The 21750-nt window shown below is 44.1% G+C and overlaps 1 protein-coding gene across 1 annotated transcript; it reads right to left on the minus strand.

Annotated features, from left to right (window-relative positions):
- Positions 1–2905: 2905 nt before the first annotated feature.
- Positions 2906–20324, minus strand: LRRC66 (leucine rich repeat containing 66). The gene is made up of 4 exons (XM_023745487.1): positions 19829–20324; positions 10914–11083; positions 7504–7693; positions 2906–5409 (listed from the first exon to the last, which is right to left on the minus strand). The coding sequence occupies exons 1-4, from the start codon at positions 20322–20324 to the stop codon at positions 3164–3166; spliced, it is 3102 nt and encodes a 1033-aa protein (XP_023601255.1). The 3' UTR covers positions 2906–3163.
- Positions 20325–21750: the final 1426 nt, after the last annotated feature.

Below are 21750 nucleotides of genomic sequence, written 5' to 3' on the forward strand. Positions count from 1 at the left end.
CTCCCCAACCCCACTGTGGTTGTGGGAATCATACAGACACATAGGACGGAGGTAAAGAGCCAGTTGGTGTGCTGTTACCATCGGTCTGGTGGGAGTGCCAAGGTGAGCACTGTAGTTGTGACAGTGGCTAGAGAGGAGGGAACAGGTTTGACAGCTATTTGGGGGCTAGAATGCACTGTGCTGAAGGACCAGAATTAGATGTGGGAAGTGAGGAGAGGGGAGTCAAAAGGATGATTCCCAGGTTCCTGGATGGAGCAATGGGTGCGTAGTGGACTGGGATGCAGAGGCTCAGATTTGGCGGGTGGGGAGGGCTGGGGGGAGCAATGAGTTTCTTTTGGACTCACTGAACTTGAAGTGCCTGTGGAGATACCCAGCAGGCAGCTGGATGGGAGGAGAATGTGCCAGAAAGATTTCAAAGCTGGAGTTACAGACACGGAAAATATCAGCTCTCAGGTGGAGGTGGAAGCTTGACAATTGATGGCTCACACAGGGAATGTGAACTGAGTAAAAAGGCAAGAGGTTCCTGGACCAAGCCCTGGGAAACACAGGTATTTAAGACGCGGACATAGAAAGAAATGGTAGAAAAGGAGCCCGAGGAAGGATGACTAGAGAAGCAGAAGAATCAAAAGAAAGCATGTGCTGCATGGGCTCTATTTGCCCCTCCAAGTCTACTTTCCACCCAGCTCTGTGACCTGGAGGCTGACCTCTGTGGACTTCCCCTCTGGCTTCCAGGGCTCGGCCACTGGGGGGCGCTGTAGAAAGACTGGAGGGCGAGAGGAAGAGAGGCCGGTGATTATTCTCTGGGCTTCCTCCTGCTGGGCTGCAGATCTACCGTGGCTACATTCTTCTACCAAAGACCACAGTTTCTGCTGTGCACCCATAGCTGCAATTTCTTTTGTCTTTTTGGGCCTAAGGATGGGAAAGGCTTTCGCTGTTGCTAGCCCTTCGGTCCTTCCCCTTCCCTTGCTAGTTTCCCTTAATCCTGCCCAGATCTTCCCAAGTGGTTCCTTCATTCAACTCTCTCTAGCCATCCCCGGCCCTGCTGGGATCCTCGCCTTTATAGTCATATCACAAAACCACAGGAACAGGGTGTCAAGTGGGAGTGATCCACCGTGACAAATGCGGCAAAGGTTACCTTGAAGTCCACAGTGTGTGGCAAGCAGGGATTGTTGGTGACGCCTCCTGGCACAGGAGAGGTGAGCTGAAGCCTGGCCACAGTGACCCGAAGACCCAATGAGTCACTGGCCGTTCCCGTGAGGTGCTAGCTATGAAGCGAGAAGGAGGTGGTATTTTGAGGGAGCTACAGGGTGGTTTTCTTTCATTTTAATATTGAAGGGACTTGAGCCTGCTTTAGCCTGTGGGGAGGAGCCATTAGATAGGGAAGGCTTGGAAGTGCGGGAATGGGAAACATGAATAGATCCATGCCCAGGACTGCACCGAGAGCAGACGGGAGGGACCAACCTTGACCACATAACCCTGACTTCTTCTTAGACTGGAGGGAAGGAGTGAGTATAGGTATGACTAGGAAAACGTGTGCTGCTATGGGGTTGGGAGTGGGGGAGTTGTTTTTTGATAGTCTAAATTTTCTCAGTGAAAGTTCAAGGACAGGAAATCTCAAAATAGCAATTTTGAATGGAGTGGGGAATTGATCAGGGACCAGTGAAGGCCTCAAAATCTTGCTGAAATAAGTGAAATAAATGATTGACATAAATGATGTAAATCCGAATAAAAATGTGTGGTGAAGTGATAATGTCATAAGATAAAGTTGGAAAGGTAGGAGGTGTCTATGGAATTTGGTCTTTATATAGGGGATGGGAAACCACCAAAGGTTTCTGAGTTGTGGAGAGATGAATAGGACATAAGATTGAGTGAGGGCGAGGAGAGGACTGAAGGTCACAAAGAGCCCTTAAAATAATCCAGATGTTAGATGAGGAGTGTGCCCTATTTGGGGTGAAGAGTAGGGTTACTGAGGAGCTAGATCTATAAGACCAGTGGTGATGCCAACGGTTGGACTGGGGGATCCTTAGGGCCTTTCCCACAAACTCAGTCACTTTCTATCTTAATCTACCCTAAATGTACACTTGAAGTAAAAGCAAGCTGCTATCTATGCAAACACTGGTCCGACATAAACTGGCTGGCCCCTTCCAGGTTGCCATACTAAATGTCCCCTTGTATCCGACATACAGAACTTCCACTGCATAGAACTTAGAGGCTGCTCAGATATAGGATAGAAAAGAGGAGTCAGAGATAAGTCAAAAATTTGAACCGGTCCTGCTGCATGGATGTCATGATATTACTGACCAATAGAAAGAATATGGGACATCATGATTGTGAAGGAAAATGATGGATTTTAGGTCCCAGGAGGATCTATGTGAATTTGGGCATTTGGATTGAGAATGTGAGTCTGGAAGTTGGGAGGGAGGTTGGGCCTAGTGGTGCAGACCTGGGCGTCACCTGTATAGAGCTGGTCGTGAAGCAGCGGGGTCCAAGGAGAGGGACAAAGGGGAGATGCAGGGAGACTTGAAACAGACCCCTGAGGAATGCTGTTTAAGAGGACAAGCCGAGGAGGAGCGCCAGGAAAGCAAAGGGGAAAATGTCAGAGAAGCAGGAGGATAAACAGAAGATCACAGGTCATGAGAGCTCTGATTGGCAAGTAAGGCCAGAGAAGGTGAAGCAGGGATAATGGTGGAGACTCTTTTTCTTTTGCAAAAACCATCACTTCTCTTCTTGAAAATTGATTTTTAATTTATTCTTTGTTCTATAAAATGTTCTAACTTTTTAAAAAAAGATTTTAAAATTGATTTTTAGAGAAAGAGGAAGGGAGAAAAAAACATCAATGTGAGAGCAAAACATCAAGTGGCTGCCTCCTGCACGCCCCCTAGTGGAGATCGAGCCTGAAACCCCAGTATGTGCCCTGACCTGGAATGAACCAGCAACCTTTCTGTGCACAAGACAACCACCAACCGACTGGGCCATACCAGCCATGGCTAAATGGTCCAACTTTTAACACAACTTATTACAAATATTTAGAAATTCTCTGAATCCCTCCAGTTTTGTAGGCTCGTGATCAACCTCCCAAAAGCTGTGCTGTTCTTTGTGCAGAATTTGTTAAAATCTGTTCAGCCGTTCCACCTCAGTGCTCCAATCTGTACTAAGAAGGTTACTAGCATTGCCTTTGATTTTCACGTTGAACATCCTCGTCTTTGTTATAGGAGAGCCGGTCCTCACCTAGACGGGCAACCCCCATCAGGTTGCTGTGGGTCTGCATTTGAGTACAGAAGTCAGAATCATCTTTTTCTAGTTGCAACAGATTCTCCTCTGAATATTTACCCCCGTCTCCACCACCGAGGGGCTCCCGTGTTCTTAACGGACTGGTTTTATTGGGAAGTGCTTGTAATAATGGTGCCTGGCTCTTGGAAGCCTCTTCAAAATAGTCCCCTCCTCCTCTTTCACCCTGAGGAGCTGGTTCGTCACCAGAGAACTGTAACAGTTGTGTCGGGCTCCTAGCCTCTCTGGACTCATGGGCCTCAGGGGCACCTGTGTCCATCGGGCTGGAATGCGTGCTGCCCCCTTCAGAATCGTGTTGTGAGGGACGACTGCTTTCATCCGGGTCTGATCCCTGAGTGAGAGGTTCATATGTACACATGTCTGCATCTCTCTCACCACAGGCAGTCTTATCAGGACCCGGGGGAACTTCAGCAGGACACGGTGGTGTTTCCACAGTGGAAAATTCTAGGTCTCTGAGGGAGCAATGCCACCCTGCTGCCTCAGACCCAGGAGCCGTGACGCAGTCATCAGTGAACACTCCCGGGGTCGTGTCACGGGCAGCACTGTCACCCAGTGACCCGGGCAAGGTCACTGGGTTCTCACATGTGTGGGTGTTAGAGGCACTTTCCCGATGACTCTTGGACAAACCAGAGTCTGAACCGGGAATGAGAGTTTTTTCAAAGCGATCCTCCTGATTCTCACATTTCCCCTGAGCCTTCCCGAAGGTGATGTCCTCGAGACTCTCGGATGATGTCACGGTGTCCCTCCTCACCCCTGGGTCCCCGTCCTCCGGGAGCTCAATGGTTCCAGGACTCTCCTCCCCATCTGCCTCTTCTCCACTCACATTTCGAGCACCCTCTGAACTCTCGGAGCTTAGAGTAAATAGAGAGCCTTCATCGGAGTCGGAGTTGGTGTCCAGCTCGTCCCGCGTGTCAGGAGGAGCGTGTCTCTGGGCTGGGTCCTCGTGAGCAGGAGTGACATGTAGGTCCCTGCCCGGTCCTGGGGAAAAGGCCTTTGGGGACGGGCCCACATGTCCTAGGTCACCGAGTTGGGCTGAACCGTAGTAGGTGGGATGTTCCTCCTCAGCACTGGCTCCCTGTGCGTCCAGCAAACTGGGAGCACGCACCTGCACTTCCTTAGGGAACTCCGGCGGTGCCCGCTCCACGCCCTCTCTGTCCCCGTGCCCTCCCGTCCTCTGTGCTTTTGTCCATATTTGCGTTTGAGAGAGAGCAGCCGTCATTTCTCTCGACAGTGGTGGGTCTAATGCATTTGAATCCTTATGGATGGAGCCAGAGCCAGTTCGTAATCTGCCAGCAATCGCAGGGATGCCCACTGAGTGCTCACTGCGCGAATCTTCCGTTTCAGAACCGGCTACTCCATAGAGACGATGCCTGAAGACTCGGTCCTGTCTTGCTGACGCGCGGGCGTTATTGTCAGCACCGGGTCGTCCGGGGATAAAGGAACCGGCTGCTCGGCCATTGGGAAGCAGGTGATCCTTCCTCCTCCCTGCCCCAGTGTCGCCCCCGCGCGGTCCCCTGCTCTGCCCACTGCCAGGCTCCTTTCTGCTCACACCCAGACTTCTGCCAGCAACGACAGCAGCCTGTGGGCTGGCCTGTGTCCCCGAGAAAGCGTCTTGGGGCGCACAGAGGCTTAGGCCACGGTGAGCTTGGTGCGGATCCACCCTTGGCTGCTGGACGTCCCCCGCAGCTTCCGTTTCATCGTAGAAGCCCTGGTTGGAATACCCGAGGGCAGGACCGGGTCTTTTCTTTCTGCACCTCTGTTGCCACAGTCTGTCAATATACGGCCTCGTCAGAGCCCCCAGGCAGAAAGCCACGAAGAACGTGATGAACACCGCTAGGCACACGGCCAGGGTGAGGTCCTGGGACGCGGCTTCCGTCCTGCCAGCCGCTGGCACATCCTGGGTGCTCCTCACCCGTCTCGGCGGCCGTCTGTGCTGCTCACGGGCATCAGAGCCTGCGCGGTCCTTCTTCCCGGGCGTGGATGAGCCCACATGCATCCCTGCCTGGGGCCCCTCAGCTTTGCTCCTTAGGAGGCTTTTCCTGTGACTCAGATTCGTGTGAGGAAGGTGGGCCTCCCTGGGAATTCTGCTTCGGGGTGTCCACCCGGATGCCTCCTCGTGCCCTGAAAGTGGGGGTAAAACACATGGAAATTAGAGCCCATGGGTTTATATGTAAAGTGCATATTGCATGATGCTAAGCAGCGCTCCTGATTGACGGAGTGATGTCTAAGGCCAGCAGTACGGCTCCGTGTGCATCACACGTGGCTGTGGGCTCAGGGCTGCTGCTCACCAGCCCAGGAGTGGGGTGTTTCTCAGGCTTCTTGCCGATGGCTACCTGTGGGAGGGAAAGAAGCCAGACTGGAGGGGTAACCTCCTTACGTCTCCTTCTTCCAGACCCTTACCTACTGCACGTTCTTGAGAACATCCCATCAGCGCCCGGCAAAGTCTGCCTCAGCCCTACCCGTGTTCGCAGCGTCATTTCCTCAGCGTGCCCAGTGCTGGCGAGCACAGCACTAACCAGGGTTCTCTAGTGGCTCCTGGTGTTCTGCCCTCCACACTCAGAAGCCAGGGCGGCTTTGAGAGAGGACGGGACACTTGTGGCTGACAACACTGGCCTCCCTCCGATCTTCGTGGTTTTCTTCTAAATGTGGGAAGCATGGTCATGTTCCTACTTTAATGTCAGCCCTGAACAGAACAGAATCCAGGACTATTAAAAAAAAAATCTGACTTTCTTTCCCACTCCCCAGTTAGAAGTTTAAGCCAACACAATAGTGGAAACTGCCCTGACCGGTTTGGCTCAGTGGATAGAGCGTCGGCCTGTGGACTCAAGGGTCCCAGGTTCGATTCCAGTCAAGGGCATGTACCTTGGTTGCGGGCACATCCCGGGTAGGGAGTGTGCAGGAGGCAGCTGATCGACGTTTCTCTCTCATCGATGTTTCTAACTATCCTGTGCTGGGCTGCATATCTGGCGCTTCGGCCAGGCGGGGCACGCTGTCCTAAAACACATAGATAGGAAGGTACTGACATCAGGCCAGGCCTTGAGATATGGTCTCTTGGCCCCATCCCAGCACGCAGGTCTTCTTTCTCAGGAGGCCCAGAAGTCTCATTCCAAATTTGGGACACAAAGGACTGGAAAAAGTATAAAGAGAGTTTCCTCCATACTGGGGGCCCAGAATTTGAAAGACACATTTTTCTCTGGGCCTCCACAGAATTTAATAATAAAATGTAACTCCTGTAGTCGGCCCTGCAGTTCAGCCTCTGCTTCGGCAGGGTGCTGTAACTGTAGTCGCTGGCCAGCTTAATAAAGGCTCCTAAATTTTTATCTGAGTCCCTGGTGGTTGTCTCCACGGGTCACCCCATTACATATCCCTCTCCCTTCCTCTCTGTAAAAAATCAAAAAATATATATTTTCAAAAAAATAGTGGAAACCACTTTCCAGAATGTTCAGCTCCAATAACATATTTTAGCACGTTGGGAGAGTGGCAGGGAACAAAGAAAAGAAAAATCTACTTTTGAAATGTGTGTTTGTGTCTGTGTAGGATTATATTTTTAGGATGTTGGCAAACATTTAAACTAATCATGTTTCAAGTTTTAAAAGTTCTTTCTATGATTATTTGTTAAGAATTGGGATTAAAAAATATGACACTTGCCCTAGCTGGTTTGGCTCAGTAGATAGAGTGTTTGCCTGTGGACTGAAGGGTCCCAGGTTCGATTCCAGCCAAGGGCACATGCTTGGGTTGCAGGCTCAATCCCTAGTAGGGGGTGTGCAGGAGGCAGCTGATCAATAATTCTCTCTCATCATTGATGTTTCTCTCTCTCTCTCTCTCTCTCTCTCTCTCTCTCTCTCTCCCTCCCCTCTCGCTTCCTCTCTGAAATCAATAAAGAAATATATTTTATAAAAAATAAAAATATGACACTTGTGGGGTCTTCAGGGCAAAATTCTCTCCTTATGAAGTTTCTGAGACAGTGGAACTAGGTTTCTTTGCCCACGTTTCTTTGCCCACGTAAAGAAAATCACTCATGACTGAGGAAAACAGTTAGAAACCAATGACAGCTCTATGACACAGCCCGTGGCTGCCCAAGGCCATGGATCACCACTCTTGCTGTCATTGTTTCCAATGAGACTAAATTGGTCCTGTTTTTTGTTCGTTTGTTTATTTATTTATTTTTCAGTTCAGCTGGAACCCTTTCAGAGAGAAGCAGCACTACTGACATACCTATAGACTTGTTGCAAATTACATCCCACTTTCTCCTCCAGGATTCAGAAATGACATTTTGGAAGATGGTCACACTGTCATCACACTGCCATTGGTTATGGGCCAAGTCAGCCTCCAGGTGGGGAAGCTCTAGAGCAATGGTCATCATGGGCAGGATGGCGGTCAGAGCATTGCTGCTGAGGTCCACAACCTGCTTGAGAAGAAGCACATTTGGGCCAGTCTGTGAATAAAGACACTTAGAGACAATAGACGAGTTCCAGATATTGTTTATGTCTTTATGGAGGCAATAAGAAGTTAGACTGATTTGAGAGTCAGAGGAACCTGGGAGTAAATCTCTGCTCTGTCTCTAACAGTTCTGTGAGCCTAAGCAAACTGTTTACTTTCCATGAGCCTACCTGCCAAGGTTGTTGTTAGGATGAAATGCATGCAAAAGCTTTAAGTATGGTGCCTACATTAGATGATTAATCATTTTCCCTTCCTTTTTTCCTATGAGCTGTGATTTGTAACCTGAACTCCTCGTTGTTATCAAGGTCTAGATCAAGGTCTAGAATTAGATACCAGAACTAAAATGTCTAGAAGCACAGTGTTCTTGAAAGTGGCAGAAGATACTGAATGATGAGCCCATACAACACAAAACTTTGGCTGACCACAAGTAGCGAAGAGAGATCTTTTGCTTCAAGGGTAGTAGTACATTTCTCTGCATCTGCACTACTTAGTATGCACAAGATGACCAATTTTTCTAGTCTAATCAGAAATGAAGGGGAAACCAGGGAACAAAAAGACTCAGTGACACTAGAAACACAGAGAAGGACCCGTTGAAGATGGATGTGGCCGTGGCATGATGCAGCAGGGAAAGCACAGTTAGGTATGGCTCTAGCTACCATTCGCAGAGCACTGCTGTGTACCAGGCACTTCACTGGGTGCTTTACATATATTATCTCTAAACCTCCCAACAAATTCCTCATTCCACGCCCCCCCCTTTTTTTTATTTACAGAGGAGGAAACTGGGCTAGGGCACACAGTGTATTCCACAAGCCCCTAGTACGGGGGTCCTCAAACTACGGCCTGTGGGCCACATGCAAATACAAATATTGTATTTGTTCCCATTTTGTTTTTTTACTTCAAAATAAGTTATGTGCAGTGTGCATAGGAATTTGTTCATAGTTTTTTTAAAAACTATAGTCCGGCCCTCCAACGGTCTGAGGGACAGTGAACTGGCCCCCTGTTTGAGGACCCCTGCCCTAGTACATAGCAACTGCTCCTTAAATAGTGGAGAAAAGAATGAATGAATGAAATGGCAGGGTTGAAATCTGATCTGGCTTCCCTGGGTGCCTTCTATTCCACAACACACCCTCCTGGACCCTGAGCTCTCACCAAACTGGAGTGAAGGGCTGGGTGGAGGAGGCCTGGAGCATGAGGCACCAGAGTGGGGTCTTGGGGCCTGCGAAGGGGCAGATGGTTATCAGAAGGGAAAATCATAAAAGTCTTGTTGAAAAATAAAAAGAGGGCTATGGGTGAAAATTAGAGAGGCTGGATGTTATCTAGGTCAAATGTTTTATAAACATCACGGGAAAAGCAGCGTTGATATCCTGGGTTAAATAAACCCCTAAGAGCTGATTCAAACAATAAATCCAATGGCACCATCACCAAGACCACTACATGCTGAGTCAGAATTCTCCCTGGACATGAGCAATGAGGCTGACCTTTCCCATGTTGAGTAACCAAGCAGTCTTGACTCCCCAAGGAAGGTTGCCAAAAATAGGAAGTAGGAGACTGGGATTGGGAAGGAAAAAAACAAAACTTCTTTGGCCTGGTCTTCCCAAGGATCAATAATTTTCTTATGTAACCCTCCTCAACAACTGAGTGAAATATTCTACTGTTTTTCAGGTAGTTATTTTCAGGTAGTTACATCTGGCTTTTTTTCCCCCCCTAGTCTAGCAACTATGATATGACAAATCATTGAATTGAAAGCAAAACTGGAGTGAGGCCAGAAAACTAATAAGATGATTCAGGAGAAATAATTTCTGAGAAAAGATTAAAACAGAATAGTTCAATGTGGCTAAAGAAACAGCCATCCACAATCAGTGGCAGGAGTGTACATTAGAGAAAGCCTGGGAGAAGCATACGTTGCTACACAAATCACTGAATCTAAGAAGAATGGAGTAAGAGCAAGAAAAAGGATGCTAATTTGAAATGCTAATGCAAATGTATTCTATCTAAACATGATGATGAATTCATGATATGAAAACTCTATCTGGCTTCTGAGAAGATTCTGACATGGGAAGACATATTGCACTGTGTAAATGTTAAATGCATCTCCTGAAAAAAAAAACAACCCACATACCATCTATTTTAATATTCAGCTTTCTGGTACCAAATATGTTCATCCTGTTCCAAAACCAGTTTTTAAGTTATTACCAAACATGTAGAAGGAATATTAGAGAAGGAGAAATTGTATAATTCTGGGCAGTTCAGGTGAATTGAGAATTACAGATGATTTAAATCATTCTTGGGATTGTTTTTTAGTTTGCCTGCAGCATCTATAACCTGTGAGCTGCAGAAGACTTACAAAGTACAATAAAAATGCATAGGAAATAAAACAGACACAGGGCAATCACACACACATATACTTATAATCAGTAGACAATATACTAAATGAGGTCCCCAGGCAATCTGACTATTTGTGGTGAATTGGGGAGCACTGTCAACTTCAGTGGGCTTTCTCATCTGCTCTTATAATTTGGGAGATTCTGAAAGAGTCCCCAGTGATTCTGTCTCCTGGTATTCATGCCCTTGAGAAATCTCCTCCCCTTGAGTGTAGGCGGGGCCTGTGACTTGATTCTAACCATCAGAGTACGGCAAAAGCAATGGGACATCACTTCGATGGATCTCATATTCTTTGTCCTAGCGGGCTTTCTCCTTTGGGCTGTGGTGCAAGCTGCCATGCAGTGAGCTGCCCTATGGAGAGGCTGACATGGCACAGAACGGAGGGCAGGCTCAGGCTGACAGCTAGCAAGGAACAGAGCCCTCAGTCAATGCCCACAAGGAACTGAATGAAAGTTTCCCCTTCATTTCCCCGTGAGCTTCACCTAGGCCTTCAGGTGAGAATCCAGTCTTGACCAACACCTTGATAGAAGCCAGCGACAAGTTTAATTTGATTTAGAAAAAAATAATGTGCCAATTGTTGCTGCTGAGTATTATGTTCAAGCAAAATTCACGTCCATTACTGAGACCACTGATTTTTAAGGCAAGAGAGAGACTTCAGCGATTTTAAAGGAATCTTAAAATAGACTTACATGTTTTGATTAATAGTCAGTACTACTGGACATGAAGACACTCTTCAAACATTCTTCTAATGTCATTGCTCATATGGCTGTGTATTTGAAATATTATAAAAATTATTTTATAACCTGTAACTTTTTGAGGTCCTTGAAGGCTTCCGGATGAATTCTGAATATCTTGTTGCTCCTTAAATAGAGGTTCTCCAATTGCAGGCAGTTATGAAAATCAAACATACCAATTTGCAATATCCCATTGAATGACAGATCCAAACTCTGTAATGACTTCAGTTTCCACAATCCTATTAAAATTAAAAAGCAAGTTAAAATATTGCCCTGGCTAGTGTGGCTCAGTTGGTTGGATATCGTCCTGTGCACAGAAAGGTTGCTGGTTCAATTCCTGGTTGGGACACATACCCTGTCTGGGTTTTGGGCTTGGTCCCAGTAGGGGGCATGCAGGAGGCAGCCGATTTCACATCGACGTTTCTCTTTTTCTCTCCCTTCCTCTCTCTCTAAAATATCAATGGAGCCAAACCGGTTTGGCTCAGTGGATAGAGCGTCGGCCTGCAGACTGAAAGGTCCCAGGTTCGATTCCGGTCAAGGGCATGTACCTTGGTTGCGGGCACATCCCCAGTGGGAGGTGTGCAGGAGGCAGCTGGTCGATGTTTCTCTCTCATCGATGTTTCTAACTCTCTATCTCTCTCCCTTCCTCTCTGTAAAAAATCAATAAAATATATTTAAAAATAAAATAAAATAAAATATCAATGGAAATGTAGAAAAAAATAAAATTAAAATATAAACTGGTGATATTGACTGCAGCATTGTTTGTAAGGGTGAAAGATTAGAGACAACCTAAATGGTTTTCAATAGAGAAGTGGTTAGACAAAGCTTGGTATGTCAATACTATAAAATACTATGGAACCGAATACTATAAAAGAGAATGGGGTAGAGCAACAAGACTGCATGAGAAGGAAAATGTTAAGTTCCTGAACAGTATCAAGTATAATTCCAGTGTTCTTGAAAAAAGGAGCCATTTGTACCCATATACACATATCATACATTTTGAGTGAGCAGGAAAAAAAAAGGCCTAGAAGAGGTAAACTAAGCTATTAGTAGTACTTACACTTAGAAGGAGAGGTGGAGTTAGAGAAGGAAGGAAGCTTTATTTTAGACATCATTGAACTCTTTTTCTCAATGAGCATGTGCTTATCTATACTAATAAAAGGGTAATATGCTAATTAGACCGGACGTCCTTCTGGACAAAGCCATGGTGGTGGGGCCAAGGCAGAGGTGGTTAGGGTTGATCAGGCTGGCAGGGGAGAGCAGTTAGGGGCTATCAGGCTGGCAGGGGAGAGCAGTTAGGGGGATCAGGCCATCAGGGGAGGGCAGTTAGGGCAATCAGGCTGGCAGGGGAGGGCAGTTAGGGAGATCAGGCTGGCAGGGGAGAGCAGTTAGGGCGATCAGGCTGGCAGGCAGGCAAGCGGTTAGAAGCTAGTGGTCCCGGATTGCAAGAGGGGTGTCCGAGGGGTCCCAGATTGGAGAGGGTACAGGCCAGGCTGAAAGACACTCCCGTGCACGAATTTTGTGCACCGGGCCTCTAGTTTTATAATAAAAGTATTAATTAAAAAGTCTAACTTTGAAGAATAAGTAAATATTTATTTGATTGAACTATGGATAAAACTGAATAGTTGTTTGATGATTTATTTATATAGGTGAACTGAGAGTTTTCAAATGTTCATGACTCATTTTGTAGCTATATCCTTTCTTTTATGTACTTATTGTTAATATTATAACTATTTTCTAGGCATTCTTGTATGTTTTGAAGGTAGTAAATTCTAGCTGGATTTTGTGTTCTGGCAAAATAATCTAATTGCCTTTGTATTTCACCTGATGCCAGAGTCAACAGGAGGTGCATTTGGCACTGAAAAGAACGCTTGAGAAGGAGGTGCCAGTCACAGCGTCTCCCAAATTTGATTTACCATCTGAGTCCCGCAAGGAAGCCCTGCATTTTTACATTTCCTTCTGCTCTGCTCTCATGTGTAGTCTGTGTCTTTAACCAACTACCACAAAACAGATCAAGTTGGTTCCATTCCAGAAGGATTTATTCCTTGCGTACTGTCTTTGGTGCTGAGGACAAATATAGCATAGAATCCTTGTGTCTGGTTGAATGATAAAACCTAGAAAAAGTTGCTAGTTATACAAAGCACTTATACCCCTCCATCCAACTGTCCATAAGATGATTCAGGTCAGAGTTCATGTCTTCGTGAACTCCTCCAATGCACGCAATAAATTAGAAGTCACAGTGTTTGGCCTGCACAGAGATTTAAAAATTAATGAGCTGACAATAAAGATTCAATACAAAAATGTTGCATATCTAGCTTCACTTGAATTATTGAAAGTTTCAACTGGCACAAGACGTTTGGCTGGAGCTGAATGAGGGCGCCTGTCTTAGATGGGCAGGCACTTACCGACAAATGTGATTTCTTTCTACTCATGTCTCTATCAGAAGTAGGAAAACAAAGGATAGGCCAAGAAATCTGCATGTTTTAAAAAAAATGGGAGAGAACCAGGCTGATGTGTCAGCTGGCATATGCTGGTGGGAAATACTTCGATATTGGTTGGTTAATTTGCCGTTCCTGACTGAGTGCCCCAGCATCTGTGAGCTGCTCTGCTGTCCTAGGCACTTCAATATTTCCCCTGCTGCCCCCTGGAGAAAATGTTTCTTGGTGGAGAATATTCCTACATATTTTAATATGCAAACATATGGGTTTGTGAGGGGGAAAAAGTGAAACACAAGACACGAATATGAAAGGAGCTATAGTTTCCTTGACATTTTTGTGATACCTGCCTGCCCTATGCAGGGAGGAGAATTTATGGTTCCTGCAATTTCTCAGTACTTAATTGAATTGAATATGTAGGCCAGGAGATCAGCGGAAGGGAGATCATGCCTAGCTTTGAGTGGAAGGGAGAAGTTATTTTTAAACCTCCGTTTAATTGTGTACTCTTTCTGTGCTCTGAGCATTTCACAAACATCTCCTTTTAATCCTCACAAAGCCCTGGGGGTTATTACCATTTTACAAATTGCAAAACTTAGGTGCAGCAAGAATTTGCCCCACGTCATGGTGGGTGGAGGTGGGATTGAAATTCAGATCTTTTAACCATTCATTACCATTTAGCCACACACACACACACACACACACACACACACACACACACACACACGACATGGTCAAGGTCCTGAAAGATAACTTGAGTTTTGAAAAGGAAAAAGAAGGCAGGGAGTAGGGCTGGGCTGTCTACGAAAGAGAATGGTATGGGCCATGGAATACATAAAATGCCAAATGCATTGGGATTGTTTAGTGGTTCTACTTGTATCATATAGCAAATAGGGCTATAAGATGTTCGGTTTATCCAGCTCTGTTTGTCACTTTTGATGTGAATCAGAAAGTATCACTTAAGGTCTCCATGCCTCAGTTTCCTCCCTTAAAAATTGTTTCTTGCAGGTGAAATTGAATCTATCTTTGATTACTATGGTCAGGTATTTTGAGCTCAGTGGAAGCCAGGTGTAACAGTTTAGATCATCATTCAGCAAATATTCACTTTACTTCTTTGTCCCGTTGAGTTGAGGTTGGTCATGTGACTTGCTTTGGGCAATGAGACGTTAGCAGACATGATGTGAGCCAAGATTTGAAATGTGATGGGGATTGCTCCCTTGGATTTTGCCAAAGAACAGTTATGAAAACAACATGTTCTGATTAGCCTGCTGATCCAAAGATAATGAGAGATATGACCTTATTCATTTAGGGTCTCTCAAAAACGGATGGGGAATTTGAGAACTCTTCCATGATACTTGGTTGACACTCTCAATGGGGGAAAATACGTTCTTTTAAAAATTTTGCATGGTGCATCAATGTTGAGGGGGTGCGCATTCAGGTGACTAAAAGAGGTTAGGAAGTGCATTAGCTGAGTTTGGATGTCAGAGGGTAGATTCTGTTTCAAGAGAGGAGAGTCAAATGTTGGGAAGAAAATAGGAAGGCACTTTTTATTGAATTGCTTTCTGATGATCGTATAAGCTAGGGAAAGCAGGAATTTGATTAGCCTTTGCATTTAAGAGGCCAGAGGCAGTTTTATTACTTCTAAGAAATTATCTCAGTGTTTATTGGAAAAAAGGCCACAGAAGGTATGCCCAGACATTACACCACCTTAAAAATATTCCTTTGGACTATGAACTTCCTAAATGTTCTCCCAAGTATGATACCTAATAACACAGAACAATAATGTTCAAGGGTCATGGCTTCAAGTTCAAAGAGTACTAAGAATTAGAATAGAATCTGGAATGGTCCTAGATAAGAATTATTGATAAGGCTAGCCCTTAATGTAGTTAAATTTATACTAGTAGAGGTGAGCCAAAGACCTTGCCCTCTTAGCTTAATGACATACATTTTGTTACTCCTTTACAACCTGAACTTTGAAAAAAAAATATATATATTTTTAATATATTTTTTTAAAAATATATTTTATTGATTTTTCACAGAGAGGAAGGGAGAGAGATAGATAGTCAGAAACATCGATGGGAGAGAAACATCGATCAGCTGCCTCCTGCACACCCCCCACTGGGGATGTGCCTGCAAGCCAGGTACATGCCCTTGACCGGAATCGAACCTGGGACCCTTCAGTCCGCAGGCCGACGCTCTATCCACTGAGCCAAACCGGTTTCGGCAAAATATATTTTTTTATTGATTCAAAGAGGAAGAGAGAGGGGGAGAGAGAAATGTCAATGATAACAGAGTCATTGATTGGCTGCCTCCTACTGGGGATCAAGCCTGCAACTTGAGCATGTGCCCTTGGCCAGAATTGAACCTGGGACCCTTCAGTCTGCAGGCTGATGCTCTATCCTCTGAGTTAAACCAGCTATGGCCAACCTGAACTTTTTGAAAAAAATTGGTTATTGGTATTCCCATAATCATAGCAATCAAGATGAAATGCTTAATTTCCTACGAATGAAAAGAATACAATGTACTTTTGTTTTCACATGATTAGTAATACATGATTTTGTGGTTGTATTTTTTTTTTTAATTCTACCAGTTTCAGAGTCAGGTATTATTTCATCTCATTTCTAACACATTTATCTCTTGGGTTCTGAAACTTTGTTGTTAAATGATGTCAGGCTATCACATCTGGACTGTCAACCTAAGTGGAATCCCAGTAACATGTTGGTCCTGAGAGATGTCTAGGCACTCTGTGGGCATTCGGAAATACTGCCTGATGAAGGTGGGATAGTTTAACTGGAGACCTGCCCCATTGTTTTAAAATTTTAAACCCGATTTTCCATTATTAACACTATATTCCAAACATATGGGAGAAGGTAGAATGATCATTAAGGTTGAATTCACGGCTGGCTTCTGTCTTGTAAATACATCGGCTGGCACCTCCTCTGGTGTTGTCCCAACATGAAGCTTTTTGGTGACTTCACAGCTGCCTCTGAAGACAGGCCGGGCTGACATTGGGTGAGTCGCTGTGACAGTTCACCCTCACAGAAGGGGGCTTTCCTGGGTGAAAGCAACTCTTTGTTGGCTCTATAAACTCACTGCTTTAAGGCCCACGGGACATGAGTTATACAGGTACACGTGTGCTGGCAGGCCAGTTGTTGATCCCTGCTTCCCAAGATACGTATCTCTAAGGTATTATTTCAGATCAGACCAAACACCTATATAAATAGTTAGACACAAATGATTCTTGGCTCATGAATTACAGTGGACTAGGAGTCCCATCTACTGCAAAGTTATTTAACTTACTTTGTTGTTGTTAATCCTCACCCGAGGATATTTTTTCTATTGGTTTTTAGAGAGTGGAAGGGAGGGAGGGAGGCGTAGAGAGAGAAATAGGAAAGAGGGAGAAAGAGAGAGAGAAACGTCCATGTGAGAGAGACACATTGATTGGTTACCTCCCACATGTTCCCTGACTGGGGGGGGGGGGGGGGCAGGGGATGGAACCTGCAACCCAGGTATGTGCCCTGGACCAGGAATTGAACCTGAGACCCTTTGGTGTGAGGGCTGAGGCTCTAACCACTGAGACACTGGCCAGGGCTATTTAGCATTTTAAAAGATAACTTGAGATTCTGACTTATTATTTGTTTCTGAATAGACTGTTATTCTCAGTTTGTGCCAAGAGAATAATAACAACTAATATTTGCATACTGCTTTACAAGGTTACAAAGTACTTTTCACGTATTTTAATAATATCATTATTATGCCAAATACTATGTTAAATTAGGTTCTTGAAAGACATATTTTTCTTTACACCTCACAGCAATTCTATGAGTAAATTCCACATTATCCAGATGTTACCTTTAAAAAGGCTTACAGTGGTTCTCAACCTGTGGGTCGCGACCCCTTTGGGGGTCGAACGACCCTTTCACAGGGGTCGCCTAAGACCATCGGAAAACACATATATAATTGCATATTGTTTTTGTGATTAATCTCTATGCTTTAATTATGTTCCATTTGTAACAAAGAAATTGGGGGTCACCACAACATGAGGAACTGTATTAAAGGGTCGCGGCATTAGGAAGGTTGAGAACCTTAGAATAAAGGAATCGAAAAAGCACCAAGGAAATGTCAGAAACACGTGGCGGGCAGCCCCTCTCTTACCAGCTTTTCCCTCCAAAATGGGGTTTTAAAGCCAGAGTCATCCAGCCACAGTCACAGAATCATAAAATGGGAAGGGATGTCAGAGGGGACTCAATCCAGTAAAAACGGAAAATGCATGTTGATTTTGGAAAAAGAATTCATATCACAAAATGCTATGGGTGAAAGAACTCTGAATTACATCCAACTAGATTCTGGGCTTACACTGGACTCCATCACCCAGCTGTTTCATTCATCTCTCTGTGGTTTCATTTGCTAGAATTCTAATAGAATATCAGACACAGGATTTGTCATTTCCCTTCTTTTTTCTCCTTTGCGAGTTAACATTTCCCCTGATACTTTGGGAGGCCAAGTTTAACTCAGAAAAGGAAGATAGGGGCTGCATCTTCATTTTATAGGGATATTTGGTCCTTAAATGGAATTGTATTTGCCCTAACCTCCGATGAGCTCCGGGAAATTCATCTGCCTTCAGGAGACACATTCGGCATTTCTCTATTTACTCTTGTGGTGGGTAATATTTGACATATTAATCTTTTACCTCTGTTTTCCCCTTTTCCTTTCTCTCCGTTCAAGCAGAAAGCTCTGTCGGTGTTAATTGCCCCAGGGGAGGCACATTTCGAGGCACAAAGCAGAGGAGTCCACAAGTCTTTCTGGCTTTTGTTTTCCACAGGCCTAAAGTTTTAAAGGAAAGGAATTTCTAGAACTAGACAGAAGGTTTTGAAGAAACAAAAAGGGGATTTTTTCCAAACTGAAAAAACTGAAAGAAATGTTCTTTGGCTAATGGGGTTAAGGGACAGATGGACACACACACACACACACACACACACACACACACACACACACTTTGATGCCTTGTCAGGGTATAAGATTCTAGAGCTGCGGTACAAGTCTGAGAAAAGGCAGAGGAAAGCTCACAAAACACTGAGGTTAAGTACAAGTACCCTATACCCCACCCACAACCTATCCTAGTAGAATTCGGGCTCAGAATCAGAAACTACGCTGAATTATAGACAATAAAAGCTTATATCTCTAATACACGTGAATTTGTGGGTTGAGATTCACATCTACCATACTAGTTAAAAAATATTATATCATTATATCATCACATATGTTATACCATTATATCTAATTGCTTGATTAGGTAAAAATATTCAAACAATTTGATGGTATGAAAATATTATGGAAAGTGTATTCCAATTTGAAATAAAAATATGTACATAGACCTAAAGAATAAACTTAAATAATATACACTACATAAAGGACTTCAATTTTTCCCTTAAATTTTTTCTTCAAATCCTAATGTCCCACAAATAACAGGTATTCCTTTTATAATAAGAATAATACAATAAAAATTGTAAAATAAGATGAAATTAGTTTACACTGAAAATACTGCACACTGCTTTTATGGAAAAGGTCAGGGAGAGAAGACTCCTGCCATTCTCACACAATTCTGCTGATATGATGGCTGGAATAGTAATTCCGTCACCCCTTCAGGCTATTGTTGTCAAAATGGTGCTTAAAACCAGACCAGATGTGGAGAGAAAGAGCAAAAAATAAATAAATGAAAGAAGTGAAAAATGAGAAAAACTAAATATGCATCATTTTGGACGGAGAAAAATGACAATATCCTCCCACTTCTTTTTATAGTATAGTGTCTTGTGTAAAGTAAGTACTTGGCAAAGAATGCCCAACACCAAAAGCAAACAGGGAAAGGAAATGGCCTAGCACTCCTGACTACAGAAAGCACAAAGGAAGCTCTGGCTAATGAACCTGACACATTTTCTAAATGAAACGTTGGTGGATTAGCTGAGGAACACCAACATGTAGGTTAGTGAATGTCAGAATGGATTAGAGTTTATTATAATAGGAGGATATGTAGAGTATCCCGTTAGAAACCAGGATAAGGAATTCTGATTTTGCCTTAGTAAGAAAGTTTACATCTTAATACATAAAATGAGCATTTTTCTAGTCTACACTTGGAGGGCTACTGGATAAGTAGAAAGAAAAGGTATTCTAAGAAAAAATTACAAATATGGCAATAAATTTGAATTGTGTTACATATTAAAAGTATCTGAACTAGTTATTTCTCAGGTAAAATTTAAAATCATGCATTACTATTTAGCACTTAATATTTCCTAGTGTCTCTTGGCAAATCCACATAACATGAATATAAATTATAGTGACGGAAGATGAAAAAGCATTGACTGTAAGTTCCACATATTTTAACTTCAAATTCCACAAAGAAACCCCTTTTATTATATTCGCTTGGATCAAATTGCTTTACTTTCAGCCACTTCCTCAAAACTGAAAGCAAACATGGAATTCTCATTGGCATAAAACATGAACTCTCCACGCACTCAGGATTTCTCGGTCTAGTCCGCCTCTTAAGATTGTACTTACCCTTGGGAATGTCACTGAGTTTATTTCTTTGAAGAATTAGCAGCTTTAGATGCGGAAGCCCACTTCCCAAGCTGCTGCTGTGGCGTTTCGCCCATGAGCACTTAGGACCGGGGAGATCCAGTGAGATGGAGTGGATGGCATTGTTGCTGAGGTTTAGGGTTTCCAGACCAGGTAAATGTGCAAGAGGGCTTAAGGTTATTTTCAACATGAGATTGTTACTGAGGTCCAGATGTTTTATATTCCGTTTTTCTTCTTTTGTGGGAGATTGTAAGAGGACCCTAAAGAAAATGGAACCTGCATCCACGGTGGCTGCTGCCTGTGATACGTCCACAGGTATATCCTGCTTTCCAGTAAAGGAACAATTTGTCAGACGATATCCATCCCATTGGCACTCAGAATCGAAAAAAATACTGCTTTTCCTTGCTGGGTTTGTCATGGCTCCAGTAAAATAAAGACCCAGAGCCATGGCAATGGCTCTGAAACAAAGGTTTTTCATAATGCCTGGAGAAAGGAAAATGAATTGACTTATTCATTATAACGTGTAAAAACTAACAGCAAATAAGCAGAAAATTTACTTTTCAAGATTGAGGAAAATTATCTTGCCGTGATTGCCAATTTAAGTGAATGTTTGATTTCTTAGAAATTTCTTAGAAATGAAGGCATTAAAGTGTAGCTTCCAAAATTGGTATAATTATGGTATAAAATTACATTTATGTCACATTCTACAGAAAGAACTCCCCCGATTTTTCAGAAAAATACGTATTCACTTGGGCCTCACCTCTGTGCCTGCTTTTCCAGGACCATTCGCGCTGCAGGCTGCTTCGGAGTGAGGGAAACCTACCAAGATCAAAGGCTTCTCTGCTTCCTGCTGGTCATTAGAACAGAGCAAAGTCTAGTATCTACAACACTATAGTCAGCCACGTGACTTACTGTGGAGTGGCAGGCCATCCAGGTACACTGAACTGTGGAGCTGTTTGGGTGGAAGGTTCAACTCACAAACGAGATCCTTGATGTTATATATATATATATTTTTAATGACTAGAAGAACTGCAAGCTTTGTCTGACTTCAAATCCTTTTGAAATCATTTAGATTTATTCAACATAAATAAAATGGGTTATAAAAAGGGTGCTCTGCCTCCGAACATGAAGATGTATCCTATATAATAAAAGTCTAATATGCTAAGTGTCCGGTCATCCGGTCGTCTGTTCAACCAATCAAAGTATAATATGCTAATGATATGCTAAGGCTGCTCAACCACACGCCATGACATACACTGACCACCAGGGGCAGACAGTCGACTGGTCAACCAGTCCCTATGATGTGCACTGAACACCAGGGGCAGACGCTCCAACTGGTAGGTTATCTTGCTGCTGGGGTCCAGCTGATCAGGACTGAGCGAGATGGACCAGACATGCCCTGGAGCCCTCCCAGGGTCCCTCCCTGGCTGACCCACCTCCTGCGTCCCTCCCTGGCTCCAATTGTGGTTGGGTGGGTGGGAGGTAATCAACCAAAGACCATCCTATATAATAAAAGGCTAATATAGGCAGTCCTTGGGTTACATTGGACTTGACGTATGTCATTTTGTGGTTATGACACCATCTCCCATTTACAGTATTTATAAAAAAAAAGTTTCATCATTTCGATGTATGTACATATGTGCTTTATGGTTTTTTTTATTATTTATTTACTACAAGGTCAGGAATTGTTATCTTTCTTTTAAATTTTTTTTACTGTTTCACTTCATTACTGCTGTGTATGTGCTCCATGTGAGTGACGTAGGTGCTTATGCAGGTGGGTTCCGACTTACGGGGATAATTGTGTTATGTCGTGCTGTAGGAACGGATCTCTGACATAACCTGAGGACCTACTGTATGCAAATTGACTGAATTGGAATGACCGGTCGCTATGTCAATGCAGCTGT

Source organism: Myotis lucifugus, unplaced genomic scaffold, assembly GCF_000147115.1.
Source record: "Myotis lucifugus unplaced genomic scaffold, Myoluc2.0 scaffold_549, whole genome shotgun sequence".
Classification (NCBI taxonomy): Eukaryota; Metazoa; Chordata; class Mammalia; order Chiroptera; family Vespertilionidae; genus Myotis; species Myotis lucifugus.